This window comes from Beta vulgaris, chromosome 3, assembly GCF_026745355.1.
Source record: "Beta vulgaris subsp. vulgaris cultivar EL10 chromosome 3, EL10.2, whole genome shotgun sequence".
NCBI lineage: Eukaryota > Viridiplantae > Streptophyta > Magnoliopsida > Caryophyllales > Amaranthaceae > Beta > Beta vulgaris.
Window position 1 is genome coordinate 14,981,666 of NC_079204.1, and position 11,998 is coordinate 14,993,663.

Consider the following 11,998-nt stretch of genomic DNA (forward strand, 5'->3'; position numbering starts at 1 on the left):
TATATATATGAAACGAGACATCAATTCACCCAACTTGTTAGATTTGATGGGATTCATGTTGCCTAGCTACCATACTAGTCCTGTATTCCCTTTGAGATTTAATGATTTGTTGCTTGACATGATAAAAAAATGTAATCCAATTGGAGGGATTACTTTTGGTGGAAAATTACGTGTTTATTTTTTTTTTTTTTTTTGGGTCCCCTTTTGGGGAACCCGTGGTAAGATAAATAACCTCTGGGCTGCCCACGCACAGGGCCACTCACCCAGACAACCTAAATCTCTATTATATAAGTAAAGGGGTGAGGAAGATGGTTCCTTACAAAAGTCTGATATACCCTTAATGAATTCAAATTGCCATATATATTAAAGAAAAATCTTCTTCGTACTTGCCATATATATTAGACAAGTTAACAATGAAATTGAATTTAAACTAAATATTAAATTAAGGAGAATGTTTTTCTCTTCTTACATATATGTGCCAAACTCTAATAAAAAAATTAATTGACAATATAACTTGATGGACACAATCAGAAGAAAAAATAAAAACCTAAATTTCATATTAATATTATATTGATGATATTTAAAAACCTAAATGTTGTCTATCATTCAGTAATCTATATTATATAAATCAAACTCTTTCATTTTATTAATGTTTTGATTTATATAATAGAGATTTCTTCTCCTTGAGCTGATACACAATTTTTTTTTTACTTTATTTGAGCGTAAGCTTTCTTTTGCTTTATATTTCCTTATCTCAATACTATATTTGAATAATGATTAACAAATAACTAAAAAAAATTAACGAAACAGTGATTTAAGAAAAACATATTAAAAAAATTAAAATAACCATAAATGTCTGTTAGAATAAAAAAAGGTTGTGATAGTCATGAATAACTAATTGAGAAAAAACGTTAAAATAACTCGCACCCATAGGGTGCAAAAAAATTCCAGTTTGTTCATAAACCACCGATGGTACTCTTCTTTCCATTTCGCTCAATATCCCCATCTCCGCAAAACGTAAGATGAACATCATAGCTCAAGATTTTGTTTGAAATTAACAAAGTTCATAAGAGAAAACTCTACAAACAAGAAGGATAATTTTCACGTCTGTATTTTAGGCGTACCAAGAAGAAACATAAGTACATCAGTAGGCACATGAAACAGCTGCAGGCCCGCAGAATAAGCACCCACTGTGTAACCAACAAAAAACAAAAGCAGATATGGTGCGTTTCTCACAAGAGAATTTAGTGCCTCCATTGCTTTAAATGACCATCTTCCATGTATGGTTCCAGAAACCCTATAAACTGTACATAAACAAACTACTTAAGAGTCAAACCACGGATGAAAAAATGCTTGACCGTCTATTGACACAGAAATGACAAGTCTGGTTCTAGATCTCGAACATGGCTCTCACGTACTTGAATGAACTCGAGCAGCAATCACAGCAAACAAGAGCAAACACTATACTATGTCAATGGTCCAGCCAAATGCATTCCGTGCAATGTGCAAAGCTTTTAACACTATAATACAAGTAAATTCAACAGGGACAAGAAACTGAGTTTTGGCCAGAAATTAAACCAAAATGTCAGGTTTAACAGTATAATAAGCACATATGTGTTTCTAACGCTCTCAAGTACATGTACAGGACTAAGTAATTACAAGTTGGTTCACCTAATGGAAACAAATGCATGAAACACTAAAAGAATTACCTTGGTACCATCTTCGGACCACCGAGCACCATATCCTTCAGAAATTCGTATTTCAAAAACAGGACCATGTGGTTGGACAAAATGCACATTCAACCATCGACAATGACCAATGATGCGGATTATGACCTCCATGGCAAGATGGTTTTTATTAAAATCTGACAAGAGAAGAAACCACTATCATAGACTGTTTGTTTGGGACAAGAGTTTAGCAGGATAATATTTCTTCCATACTATTTTAGTTGCACCATTTCACTTTTGGTCACTATTCATCAACCGACTTTGACTATATTCTTTCACCATTACATAAGAAAAAACATAGTCAAGTGGAGCCTTGTTAAGTTGTTAAGTTCATTTCAATACGAGGATTTCAAATATCAACTTTTTATACTTTCTACTTATATACAATTAGTTCAAAGAAGCGTGTTGGCATACGTGTGAACCCAAATGGTGCAACTAAAATTTACAAAGTATATGATACTTGTTGCCTTGTTGGGAAGAGAACTTCTAGGTAAACTAGTCTCTAGGATGCATTATATAACCTGGTACTTCAAATTTCAGTATGTTGGCAAGTCCTAATAAGACTCGAGTATGCCAAGAATCAGAGAATTACATAGAACCAGCTGGAAGTTTGCACATCCAAAACATAATCCTAAATCAGGCTTCTTCAGAAGAAATTATGAACCATTCAGCTGTCGTTTTATCTTTAGTATTTATCCATGTGAACATCTATTTGCACCATAGCTGGTACAGTAACATGAAGTACATTTAAATTCTATTTGCAAATTCTGTATGATAGACATGGTATAAACGTGGCACCACCACGGATCTGTACTCAAAATTGCATCTTATAATTCTCTTTGAACAGTTTCTTCATTGTAGACTTTGAATGAGACAGACACAGACATAGCCACCACAAACAGAAATCAAAGAGCAGGTACCCATACCCAGAAGGTCAGCAAATAGAATATGACACAGACAGGTCATAGAATTTTCCTTCAAGAGAACAAAGCAAATGCATTCAACAATTTACAAATAGATTCTCCAAGCTGCTCGTGTACCCAATGAAATAAATGTTGATTATTTAATGTTGAAATCAAGTCTTGTGATTCTAATATACAATTTCTACGCCTATAGTTAGGAGAGCACCCCTACTTTTGAAGTTATAGGACCATTTTGTACAGTTTCTTCAACATGGTTATCTAAAGTGCACTGGTATACTCCATTAATCCACTTGGTCAATGTCTTCAGGAGTATCACCCTCCACCAATACAAAGTTTTTTCTCATTGCAGACTCAGAGACCATTGTAAACCTTGACAGTAACAAACTTCATCGTCTTTATGTTAGCAAATATAACCAGAAAACCACTTAATAATCAGTGGCATTTTTAATCAACAAAGCTCCATTATTGGGATTTAGATATTTCCAGGCAAAGTTTCCTGTATGTTGGCATGCTATGTGTACTAATTTGTGACATCAAGTGAAAGATCTCATAAGCATAACCTTAACAGTATCAAAAGGAAGACACAGGCACATGCAAAACGTACTGACCGTTTCCTCCAACTTTACCCCAATAGTTGCTGCTGCATCTGCTGACGTGCTTAGTCAATGCCCTGGCACCTTCAGTCAAGGTACAACCTTTAATCTCAAGCCAAAAAGAAATAAGTAAATAAATATATAATAATGATCAAAATTTGCAGGCAGAGTTTAGATTTTAATTATTGAAACTTTAAAGCACAACCACATTCATAAAGTTATTATAGAAGTGTAATCAAATATTCAGGAAGCTATTCCTTGTTAGCACGTCCATGAATTTTGCTTATCGAGCTAATTGTTTCCTTTTCTTTTCTTTTAATTATTATTCTTAAAGTAAAAATAAAAGTTGAATTATCAAGCTAGTTTTACTGTGGATTTTTTGATCTAAGAAAGTAAAGAATAAATCTCTCTGCTGCTTTTATTTTGGACAGATTGGGGAGGGAGGGGGCAGGGGAGTAATTATTGCATGGTCCTAGACCAATGCTCACTCCCCTCACGATGGAGTGATGACCACATTTTTATAAAATTTAATAAAATTTTGCGAGTGGTGGGAGCAATAGTCTCGCAACTATCTTGAGGAAGGAAGGGAAGAAAATAATTTTTCGGAGACTCAAAGAGGTGAACCTTTTATTATATTTACAAGAACCTCTATAAGAAGTATATACTAATCCAAGGACCTTCAGCTCCTGATTTGACAATCAAATCTCTATCTACTACCTAGACAAGTCACTGGCAATATAGTGTGGAAGTTACCACAAAGTGAAACCTAAATAAGACAATACACAGAAACGGGTGAAAACAAGACGAAACACATTATTTTCTTTCCATACATTTGATTTATGCGGCTGGGCAAATGATGAGAGGAGAGCTGATCTTGGAGGTGGAAGTGCCTCTGCAATTGTTCCAACTGTTTGCTTAAGCCCTAGAAGCTTTTGGATGCCCCTATAGCCAAGGCCCTGATCAAAAAAAAAAGCAAACTAAAAGGAGAGAACGAAAATAGCTCAAAGTCTTTAATTAAGCTCCAACATGGTCATATTTCCACTGAATCTCTATGCTGCATATATGAAGGACATTGTGCCTATATGCATTAGAACAGCTGATAAGTTTCTGACAACAATCACACCACGTAACAAATACTGACACAAGAAATAGAAACCAAAGGCTGTGATATTTTCATGTTAACAACCGCCTTCAAACTTGAAGTCAGCACAACATGACATTCAAAGAGTTCTACAGTGGCAGAGATCATCTTTCAAGGCCAATGATACAAGGAACGAGATTCGATTCGAAACGGGTACTGGGAACAATACCTTGGGTGAATCAGGAACGTTGGGTCATCTTTTACTGATTTTTTTCAATAAATTCAAAAACTGAAATTAAAATGCAATAAAAAAATTCCAAAATCTTGATTTCCAAGTTATGATAATCTTATTACACCTAAAAGTTTCAGAATTTAAATACGAGATCAAAAGTTAAATTATAGACTAATAATAAAAGCATACATTAGTAACTCATGATAGGAAATAAAGAATTAAGAAAAAAAAAAAACACTCAATCTGCATATAGTTGCCTCTTAGGTGCAGTTGGCATTGTTGTGTTTCCTTCCTCCTCTTCTTGTCTCATGTCCTTTAGTCTAACTACTAAATCATCTAAATGTTAATTCTCTGGTTCAATGTCCCATTTTCTCTTTGCCGGTTGCTTTATATTTTGTTGCGTTGTCTATCAAGACTTCAAGGACATTTGAAGGACCAACTTCATCTATTGAAGTTATAATGAAATCTGCAATAGCCTTTCTAGTTCGGCATATAATGGATCCACGACTATTAGATGCAACGACATTGATGAGTGGCTCATGTTTTACATTTGTCCATCCATCTGAAACTATGGACATCCCTTGTGTTGCCGAAGTATCTTTAATTGGAGTCAATTCTTTCTCCACAACTCGCTTAACTTGATCTAGTAAAGATGTTCATGCTCTATCAGCCGATGGTGGTTTGTAATCTTTCGGAGCATGTTTCAAGGAGTTACCCTTTGGTGAACTCTCTTCCACATCTATATATTCTTCAGTTTAAGGTTGATTTTGCTTATGAAGATTAAATTCTATGTAATTGTCTCCCTCCTTTTTGTCAAATGCCATTTTTGTTCGCTTAAGTTTTTTAATACAATTAATTGGTAAAGATGGAGATGGGTTTTGTTTTCTTAAAAAAGGCATTGGATTTATATAGCGAGTATGAGTTTAGTAGAATTTGGATTTTTGGAATTCAGGTGACCTTTGAACTCTCTAATGTATATGCTTTGAAGTAGGAAATTGGAATTGAAATTGCAGAGGAGATTTAGGGAGAAGTGGGCGGCAGGGAGAAGTGGGAGAAGTGGGTGGCAGGCTGTAATAAAGTAATCAAGATCACCTAAATACCTCTTCCGACTCCCCTTTTTCGATCTTTTTATTATTAAATTATTATCTTATCTTTCTTTAGCTATTTAGGTGATCTTATTATATAGAGTAATTTGGATGAACCAATTAATTATAATAAGATCATCCCAATCAATTATAGTTATTGATTGGTTCATCCAATTACTCCATATAATTAGATCACCTAAATATATATAAGAAAGATAAGATAATAATGTCATAATAAAATGTCCAAATAGGGGAGTTGAAGAGGTAGTTAAGTGATCCAAAGGAGTTCAATGGTCACCCAAATTCCAAAAATCCAAATTCAACTAAACTCATACTCCCTATATAAATCCAATGCTTTTTCCAGAAAATAAAACCCATCTTTACCAATTAAGTGTATTAAAAAATTAAGAGAACAAAAGTGACGTTTGGCAAAAAAGGAGGGAGGCAAAGAGATAGAAATCAATTTTCACAAGCAAAATCAACCTTGAAATCAAGAGTATATTGATGTGGAAGGAGTTCACTTGAAACATGCTCCGAATGATTACAAACCACCATCGGCTGATAGAGCAAGAACATCCTTACTAGATGAAATTAAGCGAGATGTGGAGAAAAAATTGATTCCAATTAAAGATACTTGGGCAACACAAGGGATGTCCATAGTTTCAGATAGATGGACAAATGTAAAACATGAGCCACTCATCAATGTTGTTGCATCTAACATATGTGGATCCATGTTTTTATATCCCGAAGATTTCTCAGTTTGCTATTGCAAATTTCATACTAACTTCAACACGTGAAGTTGGTCCTTCAAATGTCCTTCAAGTCGTGACAAACAACAAAACAAACTGGAAAGCAGTCAGCAAAGGAGAAAATGGGACATTGAACCAGAGAGTTCATATGTAGATGATTCACTAGTTAGACTAGAGGACATGATGAGGGGATATAGGTGGCAATTATCCATGGGTGAGTGGATTATCCACCCACCCACGCTAGATAAAAGGTGAAAACCCGCAATGAGGCGGGTGACGGACGAGGGGTGCATGGAGTGGGTGGCACGTCCGGTCGGAGATGGGTGATATTTTTTTGATACATCACCCACTCTATCCATCCACCCCCATGTCATATATATATATAGAAGTGAGTTCATATGAGAACGCATACTTACATGAGAAATGAAAATGAATGTTACGCGATATAACTTTTATGAATAAGTGATGTAACTCTAATGAAAAAAGTGATGTAACTCCAAAAAAGAAATATTAGAAAATCAAAAATTTTTAGGGGGTATAAGTATAACTCTATTGAATAAGTATTGTAACTCTAATCTAATCGTGTGGTTGAGATTCATTTTTATTTCTCATGTGGTCTTACCCATATATATATATAGAATTACAACACTTCTTCATTAGAGTCATATCCCTCGGCCCTCATAATAAATTTTGAGCCCAAAAAAAAATTTATTTTTTGAATTTTTTTTTTTAGTTACCTCACTTTTTCATTCGAGTTACATCACTTGTTCATAAGAGTTATAGCGCATAAAATTTATTCTCATTTCTCATATAAGTATGCATTCTCATATGAACTCACTTATATATATATATATATATATATATATATATATATATATATATATATATATAATAATTTATAAAATATACTACTACATATATTATGATTAGTATTTAATTTTGCCATGGATTAAGAATAGACAATTGATATTTAGTCGTTTGGCTGTTAATCGATTGCTAAATTTTCATTTATTAATTTTTTACAGTTGTTAAGTATACAAACAACTTTTTCTAGTATTATTTTCCCACCAACCCCACCCGCGGATATGGATGGAATTTTTGGGGGTGATGGATGGTGTGGATGGGATTTCGTTAGCGGTTGACGGGGTGGGTTGATATCTACCCGACTCATCTCCGACCCATTGCCAACCTAGGTGGGAAGAGGTTGAAGAAAACGCAACAGTGCCAACTGCACCTAAGAGGCAATAATATGCAGATTGAGTTTTTTTTTAAAAAAAATTCTTTAGTTCCTATCATGAGTTACTAATGTATGCCTTTATTTTTAGTCTTTAGTTTAACTTTTGATCTTGTATCTTAATTCTGAAATTTTTAGGATATAATCAGAACATCATAAATTGGAAATCAAGATTTCGGATCTTTTTTTCTTATTGCATTTTAATTTAAGCTTTTCAAATTATTGAAAAAATCATTAAAAAATTGGCCCAACGTTCCCAATTCATCCAAGGTAATATTTCTCATACCCGTTTCTAATGTATCCACCCGACTCATCTCCGACCCATAGCCAACCCTAAGTAGGAAGAGGTTGAAGAAAACGCAACAATGCCAACTGCACTTAAGAGGCAATAATATGCAGATTAAGTTTTTTTTTAGTTCTTTAGTTCCTATCATGAGTTACTAATGTATGCTTTTATTTTTAGTCTTTAGTTTAACTTTTGATCTTGTATCTTAATTCTGAAATTTTTAGGATATAATCAGAATATCATAAATTGGAAATCAAGATTTCGGATTTTTTTTTTCTTATTGGATTTTAATTTAAGCTTTTAAAACTATTGAAAAATCAGTAAAAAAATTGGCCCAACGTTCCCAATTCATCCAAGGTAGCGTTTCTCATACCTGTTTCCCTACCACGTTTCGAATCGAATCTCGTTCCTTGTACCATTGGAATTTTTTACTTGGGAGAAGGGAACTTTTCAGTTTTCACTCCTTGAAGAGATTTTCTTTAGGTACAAAGAGATAATAGGAAACTAATATAAAAATAGAAAAGAAAAAGAGGCTAACACAGAAACATGTAAGGAAAAGATCTTACTGAAATAGTATCAGATAAGACAATGTAAGGCTGAGAAGCTAGTCTGCCAACATATATTGCAAGGACGCCATTTAACTGCTCCTTTTCCTCAGTGTAGAACTTCCTATAGATTTGTTCACCTGGAAAGAGAATGGCTGGAAATTAATATATATCCTTGGCATGTTTAGAATGTCTTTTAAAAGATTAGTCTTAATCTCACCAATATCTACCTATCCTTACAAAACGGGGACCTGTTTTATTTTCATTGTAAAAAGTCTCACAACAATCTCAAGCCTGCCAGAAATAGCTCTAAAACTAGCTTAGGACTGATTTAACTCTACAGCTTTAGCACTCCTCCGAATCAAAATATATATTCCCTCTGCAGTTCTGTGTGCATAATATAGAATTATCTGTTAAAGGCAGTATCATTCGAGAAATCTTTCCTACAACAAAGCACTGTATGCGCTAAGATCATAAGCATCTCCATTACAAGAATTGCCATGCGCCAATATCACATTACATCAGACCTCTTAGAGGCAATTAGGTTTATCGAATATCGACAACTTGAATTCCTTAAAGAAAATTATTAAAAGTCTCATTTCAATAAGAGAAGAACCTTGTGTAGTTTTTTAATCAAAGACGCAATAACACTGCAATAGAAGCATTGTAGTAAATCAGCTTACTCTCCTCTCTCTGCGCTGAAACGCAGATATTCTTTGCAGATTCCAATTAGTAATCCCCCCCCCCGGGACCTCTTAAAGGCATTTAGGGTTGTCGACAACTAAGGTTCCCTAGGATAATAATCGAAGTCTCAGTTCAATAAAAGAAGAACCTTGCGTTCTTTGTTAATCAAATACACATAACACTGCAATAGAAGCATTATAGTAAATCAGCTTACTCTCCTCTGTCTGCGCCGAAACCCAGATATTCTTTGCAACTATAGACAGCAATAGCCAGGCAAGTCTGTTCTTACACAGATTCTAATTAGTAACTAACCACTCCCCCCCCCCCCCCCCTTGATTTAGTTGTTAATCAGATAAAAAGCAAAAAATCAGAAACATTTTCTAGCTGCCAAAACATAGTACAAAATCAGCTGGATATTTGTATTGCTTGTTTTCACTTAAAAATATGGAATGTTTCATAGCAATCCTTATAGTTCTTAGTTGTCACTACTACTGCTTGTTTCTTCCTTGGATTGGTTCACTCTTGAATTGGTTTGCATTCCTTGTCTTGCCATGCCTAGTAGCCTATATACGTGGCATTACCTTATACTAATAGCAGTTGATGAGTAATATTCAACTCAATACAAAAATGTATTACCTTCATCAACAGTCTGTACACCTGGAAGTACATCCTCCAACTGTTCAGCTTCCAACATCTCCATGAATGAATGATAATGGTGGACATCCTGGAAGTATCACCTGTCAGTACTGGATTTACAGTTTGGCCACTCACTCAAGATCTCACAACATAGAAGAACATCAATACCTGAACTTCAACCATCAAGCACTTGTTGAAAAGAATCAGATCTCCTGATTGAATTCTAAATAGAGAAGAAGCAAAACGAAACAACATATCAAACATCAAAAATGCATGACTGAAAGTCTTGCTCAGTTGAAGACCATTTGAAGTGAAATTAGATAATAGCATGGCTAGTTTCTGTACAAAGTTCATAGCAAACTAATGTTCCCCAGGTTTCTTAGTTGACATAGTTCGATCACGCCTGATTAAAGAGTAGAAGAAGCGGGAACTCTAACAAAATTTTACTACTTAATGGAATTCAACCCTTATACATGAGCATAAAATTTTCAGTATAGAAATGAATAATGAAGTTCCTTATTCCCTTGTCTTCAATTACTTCAGCCAATTTCCATTTTGCATTGTTTCAATATACTCAGTTCCAAACGGGTAAAGTAATTGAAGACGGGGGAGTATCTACACGGTTTCCAGCTTGCTACATTTGAAATGTTTTCTGCTTGTATTGACAGAAATCATGTTATTTCCAACAGTTTTGAAACATTAGAAAAGGAAATACTTTCGGAGGAAATCACACAACTATAGAAAACAAAGGCGTGGATATATACCGATTATAGTTACCAACTGCACACCTCCCTTCAATTGTTTTCTTCCCATCTATATTAAGATCAAAGTCATAATAGCTACAGTTATTAAAAAAGGCTGCGCCGTGTCCATGTATACACATATATAAGGAAGCTATGCCTATAGCATACTATAAGAAAATCACACCATACCTTTCAACAGCCAAAAATACGGCTCCTGGACATGAAGTTCAAAATTGATCTTCTTGAACATCTAGAAAACAAGCAAATTTCATTTACTATAAACCCTTATTCAGGCCACTTCCATAATCAAGCCAAAATCAGCTGTTAAACAAGAAACAACTTACATTTACTAATTCAGACCCTTTCTGTGAAACTAACTCATTCCATTTAATTTTCATTTCTTTCAAAGTCTCATCCTCACATAATAATGGCACATTCTCACTTGATGAAGAGATTGACCCAGAAATTATCCATTGGTGCAAAGCAGAAGCCAAATGTTTGTATAAAGGATATGGTGGCACTCCTTCAGAAAAATCTGCATCACCCAATTTCATTGCAATTAAACAACAACCTATAGATTTAAATTAGATTGAGTAAAATACTTTCTATGAATCAACCCCAAAAAAAAAAAAAGACCCTTTGAAAAATTAGATATTCTAAGTTCATGCTTCTATGATTCCTACTTCTAAATTCTTACACCCAACTGCAAGAAAAAAAGTTAGAACAGTTGTGATAATATAAACAGTTAGTAACCCAGAAAGATGCAATTAAACTTACTGGTGGAAGTAGGGAGATTTTGATGATCAAAATCATCTTGTTTAAGAAGTGTGGAACAGAAGTCAGCGGATAAGCCAAGGTTGAAGTCAAGGGTGCCATTGATGGAAGACTGAAGGACGAAGTGGAGAAGGTGTTCGAGGCAGTCGCTGAGTTCGACAGGCGAGACTCCTGGGGAACCTGAACCTGAACCTGAACCTGCTTTCACTCTATTTTCTTCCATCTCTCTCTAGTTGGTTAGTCTGTAGGCTCTAGAGTCTATAGTAGTATCCACTCTCGAGGTATGTTTCACTAATCACCTATGTAGCACCGCAAATTAGATCCTACACCTAGGCGTAGGATGAGCATCCTACACCTTGTCCATGTGGTTGACTTTTAGCAGTGCTCTTTCTCTTTTATCATGTGAAATAATTTTTTTAATGTACAAATGCATATGGTTTGGTGTACAATAATATACGAGTGTACATTTGGGGATTTTCAGTGATCAAAGCAATGACCATCAGTGTACATTGTGATTTTATTGAATTCCATTAGTGAACAAACATCAAACACACCAGTGTACAAAGATTGGAAATTACTCACTTGACATATTTCAGCATGGGACTGTAATTGTACATATTGAATTTCATTGGTGAACAAACATCAACACACCCAGTGTACAAAGATTGCAAATTACTCACTTAACATCAGCTTCATGAATTGGGTT

General features: G+C 34.7%; 1 protein-coding gene across 4 annotated transcripts; it reads right to left on the reverse strand.

Moving 5' to 3' along the window:
• Positions 1-828: 828 nt before the first annotated feature.
• Positions 829-11,576, reverse strand: LOC104888857 (uncharacterized). Of its 4 annotated transcripts, none has more exons than XM_010673962.4 (11): positions 11,296-11,576; positions 10,863-11,053; positions 10,708-10,768; positions 10,540-10,588; positions 9,944-9,998; positions 9,776-9,863; positions 8,477-8,595; positions 4,074-4,199; positions 3,259-3,352; positions 1,710-1,864; positions 829-1,304 (listed from the first exon to the last, which is right to left on the reverse strand). In XM_010673962.4, exons 1-11 carry the CDS (start codon positions 11,513-11,515, stop codon positions 1,245-1,247), a joined length of 1,218 nt encoding a protein of 405 aa, XP_010672264.1. In that variant the 5' UTR covers positions 11,516-11,576; the 3' UTR covers positions 829-1,244. The 4 variants fall into 4 exon arrangements, 1 of the variants encoding a protein (XP_010672264.1); XR_007272532.2 differs by lacking the exon at positions 829-1,304 and adding an exon at positions 1,311-1,520 and having other exon boundaries at positions 3,259-3,327; positions 11,296-11,575; XR_002039529.3 differs by lacking the exon at positions 829-1,304 and having other exon boundaries at positions 1,537-1,864; positions 3,259-3,327; positions 11,296-11,575.
• Between the last annotated feature and the right edge of the window lie 422 nt (positions 11,577-11,998).